Source organism: Salvelinus fontinalis, chromosome 33, assembly GCF_029448725.1.
Source record: "Salvelinus fontinalis isolate EN_2023a chromosome 33, ASM2944872v1, whole genome shotgun sequence".
NCBI lineage: Eukaryota > Metazoa > Chordata > Actinopteri > Salmoniformes > Salmonidae > Salvelinus > Salvelinus fontinalis.
In genome coordinates, this window is record NC_074697.1 from 28523273 (window position 1) to 28544775 (window position 21503).

The following is a 21503-nucleotide window of genomic DNA, read 5'->3' on the forward strand; positions in this document are numbered from 1 at the left end:
GTCTGAGTTGAAGACCCACCTGCAGCACAAGGCGGGCCCCTGAATGGCATGGCTCTCTTCACCAGGGCCAGGCTGTCTGTCCAGCCCCTCACCAGTGGTATGTGGAGATCAGTGACACTAAGTAATATGGTTGTCAATTCTCCACCTCATCATATTTTACAAAGATTTTGTCTAAGTAAAATCATATATTTAAAGAAATTCAAATGAGTTTGGAGGACAAAGACCCACTGAGATTTGGACAAGATGATGATGATGATGCTGCTGATGGTAATATGATGTTTACTGTCTATTGAACCATTGTGCTTGTATTGAATGAATATTGGCTCAAGGTTTCTGTTTGTCAGACACCCTGGATGGAGTTTATTTCTAATATAATATGTTTATATTAAGACAGTTCATGTGTTTGCCCTCACTATCTATAAAGGAGATAATTTCAGTCTAAACATGCAACATTTTCATTTCCAAGGTAATCGATCATTCCATCAGTCCATTGAAATATTTATCAGGGGCAAGCAACTTATTTCTATAGCAAAACAAGTCTGTGGATAACAATGCATATGGCATAAATTTATTTCAGTTTTGGGGAAGGGGCTATAATTAGTCATTTGCAGAGCACAAAATACAGGAAAATTTCAGGCTAAAAGAAGTGTTAAACGTATTGAGGCAACAGGATTTAATTCGCTAGATACACTTAGGCACGACATTTCAAGTCTAACGTGGACGATACAGAAGACTTCTTAATATCAGACCTCAAATACAAGCACTTAAAATCCCTGCCTAACAGTATTGGAATGCTTAGGTAAAGCATGTGAATTTAATGGTCATATTGTGACCATCTGTATGCTATTCACTGTACATGATGGTATAAGAGGGTGAGAGTTCTATAGCTCTTATTTGCAGGACTTTAAAATTAATGGGTTAGTAATACTTTATCTAGCCCTCTCACTCAAAGAAATTGGATGACACTTCCAATGCAGTAGAAACCTTCCATTGATCTCACTGCAATCATTACACAAGGACTGAGAGGAGAATGTGTATGTGGAGAAGCAACGGACATATCTGTGCAAAGATACAATTTCAGATTTCATTATGACAGACCACGTTAAAATGTCAGGAATGCATTTGACTGGGTATGGAATGTTTTCAAAATGCATCGCTGTTACTCATGACTAACTCCCTATGACAATAGTGTTGTATACGGAGTTAGAATCCATTCATATAAAGCTAAAGCTAGAAATATATTTTGTGACAAAGAAAGTTGATAAATTGATGACAGATAACAGGGTATAATATTCAATTTCTAGGGTATCACGCACAGGGGGAGATCTAAAGTGGCCGGCTTTACTTTCACCGGATATGTGTGTTGATGGAGTTGACCTGCAGTGGAATTTTAGGCCCCTGTAATGCCTCATGCAGGCTTCTTTTTCATTGTTCAGGTGTTTACCTCTAGACTTCCCTTCATCCTTCCTTTATTCAGCAGCCCTAATAAACAGAGGGCTACTTTATCAGTGATCATGTGAGCTGACAGGTGACCCCACTACTTTTCCACAGACACTGCCAGTCTTCTGTGAGGAGAATGAGTGGAGGCAGCTTTAGGCGCTGTCCTCCCTCGCCGCCTTCTCCAGAGCACTCTCTGAGCTGACTGAGCCCTCGAACCGCTGGGCTCCGATGGTGGCCTGGCTCGACATGCTCTTCCTCACCACATCCCCTTTCCTCCACAGTGTGATTTCCTGATTGAGAAGGAAGTGATCATGAACTCATTGTCTTAATCACTAAAGCATTTCCATAGGGACACATTTACTGCTAGGTAGGAATGCAATATATAATGTGCATCACAGTGAACAATGGATACACCATGTTGAACCTGACACCTGATAACCACACACTCCCTCTATAAGGACACACAATTTCATCTGGGATCACTGCTAACAGTTACCCATCAGAAGCCACTGTTCTATACCTGCTGTTTGAAGTAGCGTCTCTCCTCCTCATCAATCAGCACCAGATTAAGGTAGTAACGCACAGAGAACTTCTTATTGATATCTCGCATGGTAGGGGTCATCTCATAGCCAGCCAGAAACAACCGGATTGGAATTGACTCTCCTTAAACATAATTAAAACACCCAGTTAGACCTGATGGGTAGTTTGAGTATTACAATTTTCAAAAGCATACAATCTTCACTATATATATCCTTTACCTCGGACAGGAGCTCCATCCATGATCTCATATTTGGCGATGGTGTCATTTTCATGGTATACACTAGGACCGGTGCCAGTTGTCTCCCTTTTGATGATGTCAATCTCCATGTGCTTGATTTTAATCCGCACCAGCAGGAAGTAGATCTTACCCACAATGACGTCTTTCAGGTGGTACCTGTGAAAGACAGGAAGGATGGTCACAGGACTGCTCTGCCGCAAAGACAAATAGTCAAAGGAAAGGTTCTAAGCTACAATGATTTCTGCATGTTCCTGTGACTAGGAGAGGTGGCATTTTGCAAATTCACAAAATAAATTGAGGTGACAGGGTACTGAAAAAATGTATCTCTTTCAGCCTTACTTGGATTTGTTGTACTCAAACTCAATGTGGAGACAGTCTTCGATCCCAACTTCCATTTTTATTGACGAGTTGAGCTCTGGGTACGTGCTGAGTGTGTGCACCACAATATCCATCTCTTTACTGATGTCATTCAGTCTCCTGCTCACCGTAGCGCGCAGAAAATACCTGCAAGTACAACCAACAGACACTGAGCAAACCTGCTGTAATCTCAACAGATGTCATCCAACAACATATCTTATTGCCCCCATTATCATAACCACTAATCATGATTTGTGTGTGTAATGCAAGACATTGAGCATATGAAGCACACAAACATTACTCTTGCTGAGGATGTAGTGCTAGGCACATGACTGACGGGTCAAAGGGGATCTCGGGTTAAAAAGTGAGCCATAAAGTAGTAGTTATTTTGGCAGAGAATGTTCAGGCTGAATGTTTCCTTACCGTAGCTTCACATTCTGGCCTGTGTATGACTCATAGGGCTTCTCAACATGGGTGAACTCAAAGTCGAAGGTCTGTGACTGAGTAAGCTCACCAGGCCTTGCCAGATCTTTCACCAGGGAGACAAACTCATGATGGTTTCCTCTGTCGTAGTACAGCTCTGTGAAGGAAGGACAGGTATACACTTCAGACATTCAAAGATATCGCAAAATAATCACTCCCATAGAAGAATGCATCTAGGCCTATTGGCACACTGTTGTTAACTAAAAAGTACAACATAAAGCGACATTGCATTTATTATGATTCATTTGGAATAGATATCACTGCATTAAACTAAGAACACTCACCAATCTGGCCTACAAATTCGATTTTGATGCCTTGATGTTCCAGTCTTTTCCCAGGGTTCTTCAGTGTAACGTTGACCTTTCCTGCCACAGTCTCCCCATCATAAAATAAGAAATATTTGTCCTTCTTCCCATCTTCAGTCTTATGTTCAGCCTTTTTTCTCGTCTCAGCATCAGTCAGAACTACATCAATTTCTGCACTTTGGCCAAAACTGAAGAAACTCATGCTTGTTATTTTCTGGCCCGTTTTATGAACAAGGTTAAGATTGATCGGGTCTGAACAGATCTTTTAAGACTAATTTAGGTGACACTTTCAGTGACCTATTTCTTACTGAAGTAAATTCTGTCGTTCATTCGAAATGACGGAAAGTGCAAAAACACCGACTTGTTTGTTACCAGCAATGATCACAGAACGTAGTAATTCTGCTTATAGTCAGCACATGCAGATGGGAGGTCTGGACAAATATGCAAATGTTATCGTTATTTTACCTTTATATTTCTTCTCAAATTCAATTGAATTCAATTACACACAGCACCATGTCTTCATATCCCTTTCGATGAAATAGCCTAAATACTACAAAACATGTCGCATGGTGATATCCACAAACACTGAAGAATGTTGCGTTTCCCTCGAACTCAAGATGTATCCGTCATTCAGACACCGATTAACAATGTAGTGAGTCTTGATTGTTTCCTTTAGAACGTTATTCACGTTAAATTGTATATTTCCTGAAAAAGCATAATATTGCAAGCGATCATTTCCTATGTTGCACTTCCGGGGTTGTCTGGTTGATTGCATTATTTTTCAAAATAAAAGGTAAAATCTTCTGTAGTCATTTGCAAAACAAAAGTCTCAACAATACAATAAATACAGTTACTAATGTTATTTGTGTCTTTATTGACAAAATGAAGTAAGCATAACAGTATCCATTACTTGCACTACAACGAACATTTTACATTTTACAACAGTTCCTGAGTAGTGTTATTTAACAAAATAACCATGTTTCAAAAAGTCATTTTTAACAATTTCAATTTGAAACATTGTTTCATACTTATATATTGTTACTGATAAACATGTATGTGTAGACATTTGTTTCTAAAAAAGTTGTATTGCCTGTATATCCATTAATATTGTATATTGTGTTCATAAAGAAAATACAGTTAATTGTGAGTCAAAACTGGACAATATGTCCAATATTTATAAAGTACGTAATTAGTAAGCAAAGAAGGTCACTTATACAGACACGGCACTCTGAAAAAAATCATAATTACTTGATATAATCATAATAATACATCTTAACTAGCAGCATTATTATGGGATTATACTGTATAACTGTAATATGTTTCTTTGTTATTCTGAACGCAGAGAATAAAGTCAGTTGGCTTTTAAGCACAACAGACAGTTTCATTGTGCCCCTTGGCTCTGCATGTAAAATATTTCATCAGCTTTTTAAACATGCCCCACTCATTATCTGTATGTATCTACAGTGGGGCAAAAAAGTATTTAGTCAGCCACCAATTGTGCAAGTTCTCCCACTTAAAAAGATGAGAGAGGCCTGTAATTGTCATCACAGGTACACTTCAACTATGACAGACAAAATGAGAAAAAATAATCCAGAAAATCACATTGTAGGATTTTTAATGAATTTATTTGCAAATTATGGTGGAAAATAAGTATTTGGTCACCTACAAACAAGCAAGATTTCTGGCTCTCACAGACCTGTAACTTCTTCTTTAAGAGGCCCTCTGTCCACTCGTTACCTGTATTAATGGCACCTGTTTGAACTTGTTATCAGTATCAAAGACACCTGTCCACAACCTCAAACAGTCACACTCCAAACTCCACTATGGCCAAGACCAAAGAGCTGTCAAAGGACACCAGAAACAAAATTGTAGACCTGCACCAGGCTGGGAAGACTGAATCTGCAATAGGTAAGCAGCTTGGTTTGAAGAAATCAACTGTGGGAGCAATTATTAGGAAATGGAAGACATACAAGACCACTGATAATCTCCCTCGATCTGGGGCTCCACGCAAGATCTCACCCCGTGGGGTCAAAATGATCACAAGAACGGTGAGCAAAGATCCCAGAACCACACGGAGGGACCTAGTGAATGACCTGCAGAGAGCTGGGACCAAAGTAACAAAGCCTACCATCAGCAAGGGCATTGAAGATGAAATGTGGCTGGGTCTTACAGCATGACAATGATCCCAAACACACCGCCCGGGAGAAGGAGTGGCTTCGTAAGAAGCATTTCAAGGTCCTGGAGTGGCCTAGCCAGTTTCCAGATCTCAACCCCATAGAAAAACTTTGGAGGGAGTTTAAAGTCTGTGTTGCCCAGCAACAGCCCCAAAACATCACTGCTCTAGATCAGATCTGCATGGAGGAATGGGCCAAAATACCAGCAACAGTGTGTGAAAACCTTGTGAAGATTTACAGAAAACGTTTGACCTCTGTCATTGCCAACAAAGGGTATATAACAAAGTATTGAGATAAACTTTTGTTATTGACCAAATACTTATTTTCCACCATAATTTGCAAATAAATTCATAACAAATCCTACAATGTGATTTTCTGGATTTTTTTCCTTCTCATTTTGTCTGTCATAGTTGAAGTGTAACTATGATGAATTACAGGCCTCTCTCGTCTTTTTAAGTGGGAGAACTTGCACAATTGGTGGCTGACTAAATACTTTCTTGCCCCACTGTGTGTACAGTTGAAGTTGAAAGTGTACATACACCTTAGCCAAATACATTTAAACTAAGTTTTTCACAATTCCTGACATTTAATCCTAGTAAAAATACCCTGTTTTAGATCAGTTAGATCCACTTTATTTTAAGAATGTGAAATGCCAGAATAATAGTAGAGAATGATTTATTTCAGATTTTATTTCTTTCATCACATTCCCAGTGGGTCAGAAGTTTACATACACTCAATTAGTATTTGGTAGCATTGCCTTTAAATTGTTTAACCTGGGTCAAATGTTTCGGATAGCCTTCCACAAGCTTCCCACAATATGTTGGGTGAATTTTGGCCCATTCCTCCTGACAGAGGTGGTGTAACTGAGTCAGGTTTGTAGGCCTCCTTGCTCGCACACGCTTTTTCAGTTCTGGCCACAAGTTATCTATAGGATTGAGATCAGGGCTTTGTGATGGCCACTCCAATACTTTGACTTTGTTGTCCTTAAGCAATTTTGCCACAACTTTGGAAGTATGCTTGGGGTCAATGTCCATTTGGAAGACCCATTTGCGACTAAGCTTTAACTTCCTGACTGATATCTTGAGATGTTGCTTCAATATATCCACATAATTTTCCTACCTCATGATGCCATCTATTTTGTGAAGTGCACCAGTCCCTCCTGCAGCAAAGCACCCCCACAACATTACGCTGCCATCCCCGTGCAAAACTTAGTCTGGCTTTTTTAATGGCGGTTTTGGAGAAGTTGCTTCTTCCTTGCTGAGCAGCTTTTCAGGTTATGTCGATATAGGACTCATTTTACTGTGGATATAGATACTTTTGTACCCTGTTTCCTCCAGCATCTTCACAAGGTCCTTTGCTGTTGTTCTGGGATTGATTTGCACTTTTCGCACCAAAGTACGTTCATCTCTTGGAGACAGAACACGTCTCCTTCCTTAGCGGTATGACGGCTGCGTGGTCCCATGGTGTTTATACTTGCGTACTATTGTTTGTACAGATGGTTCATCCTCTCAAGGATGAAACAGACTAGTGGAAGTCTACAAAAAAAATTCTGAGGTCTTGGCTGATTGCTTTTGATTTTCCCATGATGTCAAGCAAAGAGGCACTGAGTTTGAAAGTAGGCCTTGAAATACATCCACAGGTACACATCCAATTGACTCAAATTATGTCAATTAGCCGATCAGAAGCTTCTAAAGCAATGACAACATTTTCTGGAATTTTCCAAGCTGTTCAAAGGCACAGTCAACTTAGTGTATGAAAACTTCTGACCCATTGGAATTGTGATACAGTGAATTATAAGTGTAATAATCTGTCTGTAAACAATTGTTGGAAAAATGACTTGTGTCATGCACAAAGTAGATGTCCTAACTGACCAAAACTATAGTTTGTTAACAAGAAATTTGTGGAGTGGTTGAAATACGAGTTTTAATGACTCCAACCTAAGTGTATGTAAACTTCCGACTTCAACTGTATGTATGTATGTATGTATGTATGTATGTATGTATGTATGTATGTATGTATGTATGTATGTATGTATGTATGTATGTATGTATGTACATATACACTACCAGTCGAAAGTTTGGACACTTACTCATTACAGGGTTTTTCTTTATTTTTGCTATTTTCTACAAAGTAGAATAATAGTGAAGACATCAAAAATAAGAAATAACACATATGGAATCATGTAGTAACCCAAAAGGTGTTCAACAAATCAAAATATATTTTATATTTGAGATTCTTCAAAGTAGCCACCCTTTGCCTTGATGGCAGCTTTGAAAACTCTTGGCATTCTCTCAACCAGCTTCATGAGGTAGTCACCTAGAATGCATTTCAATGAACAGGTGTGCCTTGTTAAAAGTTAATTTGTGGAATTTCTTTCCTTCTTAATGTATTTGAGCCAATCAGTTGTGTTGTAACACGGTAGGTATACAGAAGACAGCCCTATTTGGTAATAGACCAAGTCCATATTATGGCAAGAACAGCTCAAATAAGCAAAGAGAGAGAAAGGACAGTCAATACGGAACATTTGAAGAACTTCGAAAGTTTCTTCAAGTGCAGTCGCAAAAACCATCAAGTGCTATGATGAAACTGTCTCTCATGAGGACCGCCACAGGAAAGGAAGACCCAGAGTTACCTCTGCTACAGAGGATAAGTTCATTAGAGTTACCAGACTCAGAAATTGCAGCCCAAATAAATGCTTCACAGAGTTCAAGTAACAGACACGTCTCAACATCAACTGTTCAGAGGAGACTGCGTGAATCAGGCCTTCTTGGTCGAATTGCTGCAAAGAAACCACTACTAAAAGACACCAATAATAAGAAGAGACTTGCTTGAGCCAAGAAACATGAGCAATGGACATTAGACCGGTGGAAATCTGTCCATTGGTCTGATGGGTCCAAATTTTAGATATTTGATTCCAACCGCCATGTCTTTGTGAGACAGAGTAGGTGAACGGATGATCTCCGCATGTGTAGTTCCCACCATGAAACATGGAAGAGGTGTGATGGTGCTTTGCTGGTGACACCGTTAGGGATTTAGAATTCAAGGCACACTTAACAGGCATTGCTACCACAGCATTCTGCAGCGATAAACCTTCCCATCTGGTTTGCGCATAGTCCCACTATCATTTGTTTTTCAACATGACAATGACCCAACACACCTCCAGGCTGTGTAAGGGCTATTTGATCAAGAAGGAAAGTGATGGAGTGCTGCATCAGATGACCTGGCCTCCATTAATCACCCGACCTCAACCCTATTGAGATGGTTTGGGATGAGATGGACCGCAAAGTGGAAAAGCAGCAAGTGCTCAGTATATGTGGGAACTCCTTCAAGACTGTTGGAAAAGCATTTCAGGTGAAGCTGGTTGAGAGAATGCCAAGCGTGTGCAAAGCTGTCATCAAGGCAAAGGTGGCTACTTTGAAGAATCTAAAATATATTTTGATTTGTTCAACACTTTTTTGGTTACTACATGATTCCATATGTGTTATTTAATAGTTTTGATGACTTCACTATTACTCTACATTGTAGAAAATAGTAAAAATAAAGAAAAACACTTCAATGAGTAGGTGTGTCCAAACTGGTACTACATACATACATACATACATACATACATACATACATACATACATACATACAGCTGTTTGAGGTCACTTAGAAATGTTCTTGTTTTTGAAAGAATGCACTTTTTTTTGTCCATTAAAATAACATAAAATTGATCCCACAAATAATGATGCTCCAGATACTCAACTAGTCTAAAGAAGGCCAGTTTTATCGCTTCTTTAATCAGAACAACAGTTTTCAGCTGTGCTAACATAATTGTAAAAGGGTTTTATAAAGATCAATTAGCCTTTTAAAATGATAAACTTGGATTAGCTAACACAACGTGCCATTGGACCACAGGAGTGATGGTTAATGATAATGGGCCTTTGTACGCCTATGTAGATATTCCATAAAAAATCAGCCATTTCCAGCTACAATAGTCATTTACAACATGAACAGTGTCTACACTGTATTTCTGATCAATTTGATGTTATTTTAATGGACAAAAAAATTGCATTTCTTTCAAAAACAAGGACATTTCTGTGACTCCAAACTTTTGAACGGTAGTGTATATATAAAACTATTGACACAACCTACCTTCATATTAACATAAACTAGTCCAGCTTGCATTCAGAGGTTATGAAATACTGTTTTTTTAAAACAGGTTTGTTGTACTTTGTAGAAATTTTAGGAAGTAAAAAACCTTGTTTGTCTAAAAACAGTATGGGGGAATGTTCCAGCATCAGTTAAGATGAACATGCTGGTGGAAGTTCAAAAGTCACAGCTTTAAAAAAAATCGTACTGTAATTGTAGTTACAGTAATGACTGAGGACAAAACATATTTGTGCTACAAAAAAAAGTAAACAGTGTACTAACAGGGACATGACGTTACAGTTGCCTATCAGAAAGCAAGATTGAAATAATGATTGATCTTTTCATTATGATAACTTTGGCAAGCTTGTAGGTTCATGTGCAATGTTACAGCTCAAATTTCTCACACGAAGCCCCATTATTGGATTTGGCACGCTTTTGACTTCAGTGGGTCTCCTCTTCAGAGTGTCTCCTCTTCAGTGTGTCTCCTCTTCCTCTTCAGTGTGTCTCCGCTTCCTCTTCAGTGTGTCTCCTCTATCTCAGATGTCAAATGATAAATGATGATTTGTGACGGAAGTGACCCTGATGGAAATATAAATGATCAAAAAAATACATCCATCTGCAGTTGATAATTCTTTTCGTTTGTCATTTTTAATAATACATTGTGATTACACTTTAGCTCAATAATAATAATAATAATATAGAAAACACAATTAAGTTAATTTTATTCACCTCATCTGCTTCGGCATAGTCAAAGCCATCATCCTGTGCTGGAAGTTTGTAGCTAAAACACACAATAAATCCTTAATTTCCACACAAAGATGTACTAAGCAAATCACTTCACATAATATGTCACTATTAAACTGGTCCATTTAGCTTTAAAAGCCCTGTACAGAACAATGGATGTCGATTAAGGCAGCCCCCCGCACCTCTCTGATTCAGAGGGTTTGGGTTAAATGCGGATGACACATTTCAATTGCATGCATTCTGTTGCACAACTGACTAGGTATCCCCCTTTCCCTTTCAACCTATATCGTACTTTTTGGGTTAATTTTTACATTTCATTTTTAATAAAATGTTCTATTATTATCTATATTACTATTATTTTCACTGCATTGTTGGAAAGAGCTCTCAAGGTAAGAATTTCCCTGTACTGTTTTACACCTGTTGTATCCTGTGCACGTGGCAAATAAACTTTGAAACTTGAAACTAGAGGTCGACCGATTATTATTTTTCAACGCCGATATCGATTATTGGAGGACCAAAAAAAGTCGATACCGTTTAATCGGACGATTTTTATATATATATATATAATGACAATTACAACAATGATGACAAATACAACAATACTGAATGAACAATGAACACTTTTATTTTAACTTAATAGAATACACAAATAAAATCTATTTAGTCTCAAATAAATAATGAAACATGTTCAATTTGGTTTAAATAATGCAAAAACACAGTGTTGGAGAAGAAAGTAAAAGTGCAATATGTGCCATGTAAATAAGCTAACATTTAAGTTCCTTGCTCAGAACATGAGAACATATGAAAGCTGGGTGTTCAATATTCCCAGTTCTTCAATATTCCCAGTTCAGAAGTTTTAGGTTGTAGTTATTATAGGAATTATGACGCGTCGACTATTTCTCTCTATACCATTTGTATTTCATATACCTTTGACTATTGGATGTTCTTATAGGCACTTTAGTATTGCCAGCCTAACCTCGGGAGTTGATAGGCTTGAAGTCAAACAGCGCTGCGCTTCAAGCATTGCTGCCTACCACCGCTCAGTCAGACTGCTCTATCAAATATCAAATCAGACTTAATTATAATAGAATTAACACAGAAATACGAGCCTTTGGTCATTAATATGGTCAAATCCGTAAACTATCATTTAGAAAACAAAACTTTTATTCTTTCAGTGAAATACGGAACCGTAGGGCCTCCCGGGTGGCGCAGTGGTCTAGGGCACTGCATCGCAGCGCTAGCTGCGCCACCAGAGTCTCTGGGTTCGCGCCCAGGCTCTGTCACAGCCGGCCGCGACCGGGAGGTCCGTGGGGCGACGCACAATTGGCCTAGCGTCGTCCAGGTTAGGGAGGGTTTGGCCGGTAGGGATATCCTTGTCTCATCGCGAACCAGTGACTCCTGTGGCGGGCCGGGCGCAGTGCGCGCTAACCAAGGGAGCCAGGTGCACGGTGTTTCCTCTGACACATTGGTGTGGCTGGCTTCCGGGTGGCGCGCTTGGAGGCGCGCTGTGTTAAGAAGCAGTGCGGCTTGGTTGGGTTGTGTTTCGGAGGACACATGGTTTTCGACCTTCGTCTCTCCCGAGCCCGTACGGGAGTTGTAGCGATGAGACAAGATAGTAATTACTAGCAATTGGATACCACGAAAATTGGGGAGAAAGGGGGGTAAAATTATTTATATATATATAAATTTAAAAAAACGGAACCGTTGCGTATTTTATCGAGAGGGTGGCAACCCTAAGTCTAAATATTGCACAACCTTCAATGTTATGTCATAATTATGTAAAAATCGGGCAAATTAATTACGATCTTCACACAGTTCGCAACGATCCAGGTGGCCCAAACTGTTGAAGTGACATCATTTCCCTAGTTAATATTGCCTGCTAACATGAATTTCTTTTAACTAAATATGCAGGTTTAAAAATATATACTTCTGTGTATTGATTTTAAGAAAGGCATTGATGGTTAGGTACATTTGTGCAACGATTGTGCTTTTCTCGTGAATGCGCTTTTGTTAAATCATCACCCATTTGGCGAAGTTGAAGTAGGCTGTGATTTGATGATAAATTAAAAGGCCCCACATTGATCATATGCAAAGCAGGACAAGCTAGTTAACCTAGTAATATCATCAACCATGTGTAGTTAACTAGTGATTATGAAGATTGATTGTTTTTTTATAAGATAAGTTTAATGCTAGCTAGCAACTTACCTTGGCTTCTTCAGCCACAAGGTCCATTTGACGCTGCACTCGCGTAACAGGTGGTCAGCCTGCCACACAGTTTCCATGTGGATTGCAATGTAATCGTCCATAATCGGCATCCAAAAAGGCCGATTACCGATTGTTATGAAAACTTGAAATTGGCCCTAATGAATCGGCCATGCTGATTAATCGGTCGACCTCTATTTAAAACTGCATAGCCCTACTTACTTGGTTCCTGTGTGATCCTTGCTGGAGGAAAAGCAGTGATGTTTGTGTGCATGACAAACCCCCACCATCACAACAATGAATCCAGCCAATGCCGCCAACACCTTTAGGAAAATCCCCACAATGTCGACATCATCTGAAAATACAAACAGGGCATTTTGAGATGAGATCTGGGTAACATAAACCCAAACCCATAAACACAATGCAGATAGCCCGGTTAGCCAATGTGCCGTCGCACTGGTTGGTCGGGCCAATTGAGGTAGTATGTACATGAATGTATAGTTAAAGTGACTATGCATATATGATAAACAGAGAGTAGCAGCAGCGTAAGAGGGGTTGGGAGGGGCACACAATACAAAAAGTCTGGGCAGCCCTTTGATTACCTGTTCAGGAGTCTTATGGATTGGGGGTAAAAACTGTTGGGAAGCCTTTTTGTTCTAGACTTGGCACTCCGGTACCACTTGCCATGTGGTAGTAGAGAGAACAGTCTATGACTGGGGTGGCTGGGGTCTTTAACAATTTTTAGGGCCTTCCTCTGACACCGCCTGGTGTACAGGTCCTGGATGGCAGGCAGCTTAGCCCCAGTGATGTACTGGGCCAATACGCACTACCCTCTGTAGTGCCTTGCGGTCAGAGGCCGAGCAATTGCCGTACTAGGCAGTGATGCAACCAGTCAGGATGCTCTCGATGTTGCAGCTGTAGAACCTTTAAAGGATCTCAGGACCCATGCCAAATCTTTTTAGTTTCCTGAGGGGGAATAGGCTTTGTTGTGCCCTCTTCACGACTGTCTTGGTGTGTTTGGACCATTCTAGTTTGTTGTTGATGTGGACACCAAGGAACTTGAAACTCTCAACCTGCTCCACTACAGCCCCGTCGATGAGAATGGGGGCGTGCTCGGTCCTCCTTTTCCTGTAGTCCACAATCATATCCTTAGTCTTGGTTACGTTGAGGGATAGGTTGTTATTCTGGCACCACCCAGCCAGGTCTCTGACCTCCTCTCTATAGGCTGTCTCGTCGTTGTCGGTGATCAGGCCTACCACTGTTGCGTCGTCTGCAAAATTAATGATGGTGTTGGAGTCGTGCCTGGTCAGTCGTGGGTGAACAGGAAGTACAGGAGGGGACCGAGCACGCACCCCTGCGGAGCTCCAGTGTTGAGGATCAGGCAGATGTGTTGCTACCTACCCTCACCACCTGGGGGCGGCCCGTCAGGAAGTCCAAGATCCAGTTGCAGGGGGAGGTGTTCAGTCCCAGTATCCTTAGCTTAGAGATTGCATCATCTGTGGATCTGTTTGGGCGGTATGCAAATTGGAGTGGGTCTAGGGTTTCTGGGATAATGGTGTTGACGTGAACAATGACCAGCCTTTCAAAGCAATTCATGGCTACGGACATGAGTGCTACGGGTCTGTAGTAATTTAGGCAGGTTGCCTTTGTGTTCTTGGGCACAGGGACTATGGTGGTCTGCTTGAAACATGTTGGTATTAGAGACTCAATCAGGGACATGTTGAAAATGTCAGTGAAGACACCTGCCAGTTGGTCAGCACATGCCCGGAGCACACGTCCTGGTAATCTGTCTGGCCCCGCAGCCTTGTGTATGTTGACCTGTTTAAAGGTCTTACTCACGTCGGCTACGGAGAGCGTGATCACACAGTCGTCCGGGAACAGCTGATGCTCTCATGCATGCCTCAGTGTTGCTTGCCTCGAAGCGAGCATAGAAGTGATTTAGCTCGTCTGGTAGGCTCGTGTCACTGGGCAGCAAGCGGCTGTGCTTCCCTTTGTAGTCTGTAATAGTTTGCAAGCCCTGCCACATAAGACGAGCGTCGGAGCCGGTGTAGTATGATTCAATATTAGCCCTGTATTGACACTTTGCATGTTTGATGGTTCGTCGCAGGGCATAGAGGATTTCTAGAGTCCCGCACCTTGAAAGCGGCAGCTCTACCCTTTAGCTCAGTGCGAATGTTGCCTGTAATCCATGGCTTCTGGTTGGGGTATGTACGTACAGTCACTGTGGGGATTACGTCCTCGATGCACTTATTGATAAAGCCAGTGACTGATGTGGTGTACTCCTCAATGCCATCGGAAGAATCCCGGAACATGTTCCAGTCTGTGATAGCAAAACAGTCCTGTAGTTTAGCATCTGCTTCATCTGACCACTTTTTTATAGACCGAGTCACTGGTGCTTCCTGCTTTAATTTTTGCTTGTAAGCAGGAATCAGGAGGATAGAATTGTGGTCAAATTTACCAAATGGAGGGGGAGAGCTTTGTACGCGTCTCTGTGTGTGGAGTACAGGTGATCTAGAATTTTTTTCCTATTCCTATTGAGATTTTTTCCCTATTTGCCTATTTCCTTATATAGCTGACTGAGTGTGGTCTTAGTGCCAGTATCTGTCTGGTTGTAAATAAACAGCCACGAAAAGTATAGCTGAAAACTCTCTAGGCAAGTAGTTTTCACAATATACTCTACTTCAGGCGAGCAAAATCTAGAGACTTCCTTAGATTTCATGCACCAGCTGTTGTTTACAAATATGCACAGACCACCCCCCCCCCCCATCGTCTACCGGAGTGTGCTGTTCTATCTTGCCGGTGCAGCGTATATCCCGCTAGCTGAATATCCATGTCGTCATTCAGCCACGAGTCCGTGAAACATAGGATATTACAGTTTTTGATGTCCCGTTGGTAGGATATTCGTGATCGTACCTCGTCTAGTTTATTGTCCAATGATTGCACGTTGGCGAGTAGTATTGACGGTAACGGCAGCTTTCCCACTCGCCTTCTCCGGGTCCTGACAAGGCATCCGGCTCTTTGTCCTCTGTACCTGCGTCGCTTCCTCTTGCAAATAACGGGGATGTAACGGGGATGTAAACAATACATAGTTGCAGTAAGAATGTCAGTTGGGTGTTTAGTGCAGGATGGCCTACTCACAGACGTCCATCAGCTGTGTGGGACACTGTGCATGTCCAGCTACATTCTTTGCCTGGCAGTAATACTCCCCCGCATCCTCCTTTCTCATCCGGCGGAATTTCTGGAGGGAAAAATGCCAAAATCAACCCCAATACATCATACAGCTTTTCTCTTGTACCAACATCATCCAACAGTTGGATCTACTGTCTCATTAAACATGATATTCATGTATCTAGTTTCCGTTCAATCTCCATTGATTCCTTACCAGACCACCCGTGTCAGCGTTAATGGAGTAGGTGGAGTTGATGAACTTGGGGCTGCTCTTTGGGTCCTGGGGAAGCTCCTCGTTGTTACGGAACCAGCGGTACTGTGAGGCAGGGAAGCCCTCGTTCTCCAGGCAGCGCAGCTCAGAGGACGTGCCAACAGTCACCGCCACAGGCACACTGCACCTGGGCACCACAGGCTTTACTGCACAGACAATAAATAAATAATAATTGTACACAATGGTCCGACAGGAATTCGACTTCTGCTTTTTCCCAACTGCTCTGGAAGACACATATACACATAGGCAAAGGGCAGAGGTCATACTACGACACCCAAAGAACAGTTTTCTTTAGAGAGAGTGAGCACACTTTACTTAGAAATAGACAACACTGAAAAAACACAGCAAACTCTACTACAGGATTAAAACATCGGTCAACAACACACTAGGCCTATACTGAGATTGACCAGCGGACACACATATATCTCAGGCTAATGACAAGGTGGGAGCTCTGCATTGGTTAAGTGACACGGGAATATGACAATACGACCTCACCCCTGACAGCAAGACTGATTAGAATTTCATCAAAGTGTTTGTGGTCATCAATGGCAGCGACCTCACAGCGGTACTCTGCAGTGTCTGCACGGCTGGTGTTGAGGATCAGTAGGTTAGCCGGCTGGATCAGCTGGGCTCTGTGCTCCAAGTCCCCTAATAGAGAGGCAAAAACACACTCCAATCTCTCATTCACTTACAGAGAATAATAACACAGTTCTTAGGCCAATATGGTGTTGGTAAGGTGCTTAAAAAAATAATAATCTTACCCGAAATTTGATTTTGAAAGTACACATAACTAGGGACGCCGTTTTGGATTTTCTTCCATTCGATTCTGGGGTTGTTTGTTGAGATGGACTCTATCAAGCAGGTCAACTCAATAGCTGGAAAGAAAACCGTGATACTACGATGTCAAAATACCGGCAGACAACAGAAGAGACTGGCAGACAGACGGGCAATGGAAGAAAAATAATTCAGAGAGAATTAGTCAGTGTTTCAGTGACTTACGTTCAAATTCATTTGCCCACACAGTCTTGTCTGTGGTTCGGAGGATTACCCCAAGTGATGGAATGTAGCCTGTAAAAGTCAACAAATAAGTGAGAGAAAAAAATTTGGACTCACAATCTTCAGAATTTTCATTCCAGGACAGTGCCAATTTTGCCAATGCCCGTTAAACAGATAGGCCTAAATGATTAGAGGGTCAGGAGGTGTAGGCCTATAGCTACAGAGAGGGTGAGAAAGAGCCTTAGGGTCCAAATTAACAATTTCTCCAGAATAATTTCTCATGTCTAGGTGGAGACAGGTGGAGCACATCTCAAGGGGAGCACAAGTCTCAGGATTAGTGTTGTTTCATCACTTATCCTAACTCTACAAAACACTCTCAAATGAAACAATTGGGAGATATTTTAGTAACTCTTAAGCCTCCCTAAGTATAACACACAGTGAGTAATAAAAACAGTCCCTACTTCTGTGTGGGCGTCAGCGATATTAAGGATTCCTAATGAGGGTGAAATCAAGACTGAAATGTATTGGAGGACAATTCATATGTGTATTAAGGACTTCCAAGGTATAATCCAGACAGATAAAAGCACTGCAGCTGATTTAAAATGTCTCTGGTTATCAATTCATGATGCACATGAAAGACAATTCCCTCATATGCAAGATGGGCCTGTACTCCAATAACCTGGCGGCTTGGCTAGTTTTATTGTACGTCCCTCTCAGAGACTGTGAGAACACGTGTAAGCTTTTAGGATGGGTTTGAACACTGCCTCAAAGGCTTCAGCCAGCCCTGAGAGTGGAGAAAGCATGTGTCCTGCCAAAGTGGAGCACTCAGTCATATTAGCTCAGCTGTGAGCGCTGATGAGATCCGACTCTCAGCTTCCGTCACAGCGACGGACTTTCAAACCCCTGTACATCATGAGCTATTTTTACAACAAAAAGTGACTGGCCATCCTGAGAGATACGAGGAGAGCTTGTCCAATCTTCCTCTGGTAAACAGAGCAGGGACAGACTATCCCTGTAAAACCACTCATTAACCTCCAATTCCTTTACAATGTACTTAGACTGAACATAATATGAATTACTAGTCTATAAATAGCTTAAACTACATGTCTAATTTTTTTGCTGCCTACAAACAGACAGGCAGACCATGTCCAAGCTTCACTGTATCCCCCCACCTGCATGAGGCTTTGTTGACCCAGACAGTTTTCAGACTGTGGGAGAAAATCTGTGGTTAATTAAGAAGACAATGGCTGATTGCTATTGTGTGCCTGGAATAAAAGCATGCCATAGCCGAAAGCTTTCCACTGTGTAGCCTACATAAAGAAAGGGATCTCTCTCTCTCTCAAAAGACCCAAGCTGTTGATCCAGTGCATCCATCCATCTATCTATATATATTTTTTAAACCCATTTCCCAGACATTCCAGCACAGCCACTGTAAAAGCAGCCAAATCAAATTGTATTTGTCACATGCTTTGTAGACAGTAAAATGCTTACTTATGGATCCCCTACGGATGAGTAAAAAGATAGAAAAAATGTTTTTAAAAAAAATTGTTGAAATAGTGACACAGTGAATAACAAATAAAAAGAATGAGTAAAAATAGCATGGCTATATATAGGGAGTGAAAACGAACATGGCTATATACAGGGAGTACCAGTGCTGAGTCTGTGTGTACACTATATATACAAATGTATACACCCCTTCAAATTAGTGGATTCGGCTATTTCAGCCACAGCCGTTACTGACAGGTGAATATAATCAAGCACACAGCTATCCAATCTCCAAACATTGGCACCATGCTCAATGCCAAGCATCGACTGGAGTGGTGTAAAGCTTGCCGCCATTGGACTCTGGAGCAGAGGAAACGAGTTCTCTGGAGTGATGAATCACGCTTCACCATCTGGCAGTCTGATGAACTAATCTGGGTTTGGCGGATGCCAGGAGAAGGCTTCCTGCCCCAATGCATAGTGACAACCGTAAAGTTTGGTGGAGGAGGAATAATGGTCTGGGGCTGTTTGTCATGGTTTGGGCTAGGCCCCTTAGTTCCAATTAAGTAAAATCTTAGCGCTACAGCACACAATGACGTTCTAGATTATTATGTGCTTCCAACTTCCAACTTCAGCATGACAATGTGCCCGTGCACAAAGCGAGGCTCATACAGCAATGGTTTTTTGAGGTCAGTATGAAAGAACTTGACTGGCCTGCACAGAGAACTGACCTCAACCCCATCAAACACCTTTGGGATGAATTGGAATGCCTAATTGCCCAACATCAGTACTCGACCTCACTAATGAAATTGTGGCTGAATGGAAGCAAGTCCCAGCAGCAATGTTCCAACCTCTAGTGGAAAGCCTTCCCAGAAGAGTGGAGGCTGTTATAGCAGCAAAGGGGGGACCAACTCCATATTAATGCCCTTGCTTTTGGAATGAGATGTTCAACGAGCAGTGTCCACATATTTTTGGCCATGTAGTGTATGTGTGTGGGTATAGAGTCAGTGCAAGAGAGTCAATGCAGGTAATCCCGGTAGCCATTTGGTTAGCTATTTAGCAGACTTGTTTAGAATTCTTCTGGCTTAGGGGTAGAAGCTGTTCAGGGTCCTGTTGGTTCAACACTTGGTGCATTGGTAACGCTTGCCGTGCGGTAGCAGAGTCTTTAGCAGAATAAAATAATTCATACAATGAAATGTAGGCCTACCTGACAGCTTGGATGGAAATAACGGTTGACATCATCATCACATTTTGAGCGACAGATGAAGAGAGCTCAACGTTAGAAGATGCAAAAGCAGTGTGTACAACCTGTTCTCTATTTAAATATTAATGAAAAACTGCTGAGGATTGTGTGAGCGTTTCAATGTGATTATAACGCATGTATAAAGAAAATTAATTACCATCTAATAATTGTGTGGCTCATCCTCAGCATGTTTACACCCGGCCAAGCTACTACTAGTATGCTAGGATAGTAGGAAAACCGTTTAGCTAGTCAGCGCGATCATTTTCATAAAAAAGCATTGCCATGTCTGCGAATGAATACATTTGCGATGCACAACATGTACCGTTACACTACACCTTATCTTAGTGGAAATAAAAATAACTTACCAAGAATCGAGTAAAGGATGAAAAAAGACATCAGTCGTTGTAACGCCATCTTGAAACGTCTGATTTATCGGTAATTCTGGCACACATAAACCATCTAGCTAGCTACATCACACGCAGTGCCAGGTCTGAAAGGGTGAACAGGCTGGTGGACGTTTCCATAGCTACAAGGGCATCAGGGCGGAAAAGGCATCGTCCCGAAACCGGAAATGCCTTTACACCTTTATAATGATGGTGTCCAATAATGCAATTTCCTTCATGTGCAAAACAAGATTCATGCTCCTTAATTCTCTCTGATATATCCCATACGCAGCTTTGACCCCGATAACTAATCAATGCAAATGTGATTCTCTGTGAACATGACAGGTTAAGGTGAGAGAAACAGTACACACTCTTTTCAAGCCATTTCGCCGGGTGGGTGGTGCTATACGTCACGGTGGGCGTGGGTTTCAAAGTGCTAGGTCTGTCGGATGCGCGTCCATGTTCATCCGAGAACCCTCCACCTAGGACGTAATTCATAAATATAACTATGGTGGGTTTATAGTTTACAGTTGCACTTTAATATGAGTACTTTATGTTGCTTTATTTGTACTAACAATAGCTAGCTACCAAGTGGCTGGACCAGTTTCCCCCAAAGTTAATTTGTAACGTCAAATTTTGCTTGCTAGCCAACCAACAACGTCAATGCCGCTATCAAGCCAACCTACAAAATGCACTTGAATGAAATATATGAAACTGATCATGACTAAATTTAATCTAATTTCAATGCGATTATTTTGTCAACATATAAAAATTCCAGTATTGTGTCAATCACTAAGATTAATTATTTGCGTTGCTGGTTTAATTAAAAAACTCTTAATCTGATGGATTTTGGATGACCTTGGTTTTATTTATTTGTTTGAGAGCATATGCATGAGGCCAACGTTACCATATTATTTTTGAGGCACACATACACACCCAGTCTCACGACGATAGGCCATTTCTCAACTTTAAACAATGCAAAATTTGAATACAAAATATTTGTTTAGCATCTTTCTATTCTGTGGCTGCATGAAATAGCAAACATAATTAGACTTGTTTACTTCATCTTTGTGTCTCCCTGATGAAACAGTAACATCCATTAATGTAGTTAGGCTTGGCCAAATTGCCATCCTGTGCTCTATGGCTTTAGTTGTGTGTTGAATAGATTCCATGATATGGATATATTATCCGCTGTCATTTTCTACATGACACCAGTCTTGTTCTTGACACTATGTGCAACCGTATGCGTGATGAAATCTATGCCAACTGTGATGTATAGCACCGAAATGGCATGAAAATTGTGTGCCCCTGAGAAAACCACATGTTTGACTTTGTTCCATTCCAGC

The 21503-nt window shown here is 41.2% G+C and overlaps 2 protein-coding genes across 2 annotated transcripts; both read right to left on the reverse strand.

Annotated features, from left to right (window-relative positions):
• Positions 1-546: 546 nt before the first annotated feature.
• Positions 547-4136, reverse strand: LOC129831949 (vacuolar protein sorting-associated protein 26B-like). The gene is made up of 6 exons (XM_055895595.1): positions 3343-4136; positions 2999-3155; positions 2558-2722; positions 2199-2374; positions 1961-2103; positions 547-1730 (listed from the first exon to the last, which is right to left on the reverse strand). The coding sequence occupies exons 1-6, from the start codon at positions 3563-3565 to the stop codon at positions 1593-1595; spliced, it is 1002 nt and encodes a 333-aa protein (XP_055751570.1). The 5' UTR covers positions 3566-4136; the 3' UTR covers positions 547-1592.
• An 81-nt stretch (positions 4137-4217) lies between these two features.
• On the reverse strand, positions 4218-20527 carry LOC129831950 (junctional adhesion molecule 3B-like). Its single transcript, XM_055895596.1, has 9 exons — positions 20140-20527; positions 17053-17121; positions 16815-16928; positions 16549-16701; positions 15997-16199; positions 15753-15852; positions 12837-12969; positions 10398-10449; positions 4218-10247 (listed from the first exon to the last, which is right to left on the reverse strand). The coding sequence occupies exons 1-9, from the start codon at positions 20186-20188 to the stop codon at positions 10212-10214; spliced, it is 909 nt and encodes a 302-aa protein (XP_055751571.1). The 5' UTR covers positions 20189-20527; the 3' UTR covers positions 4218-10211.
• Positions 20528-21503: the final 976 nt, after the last annotated feature.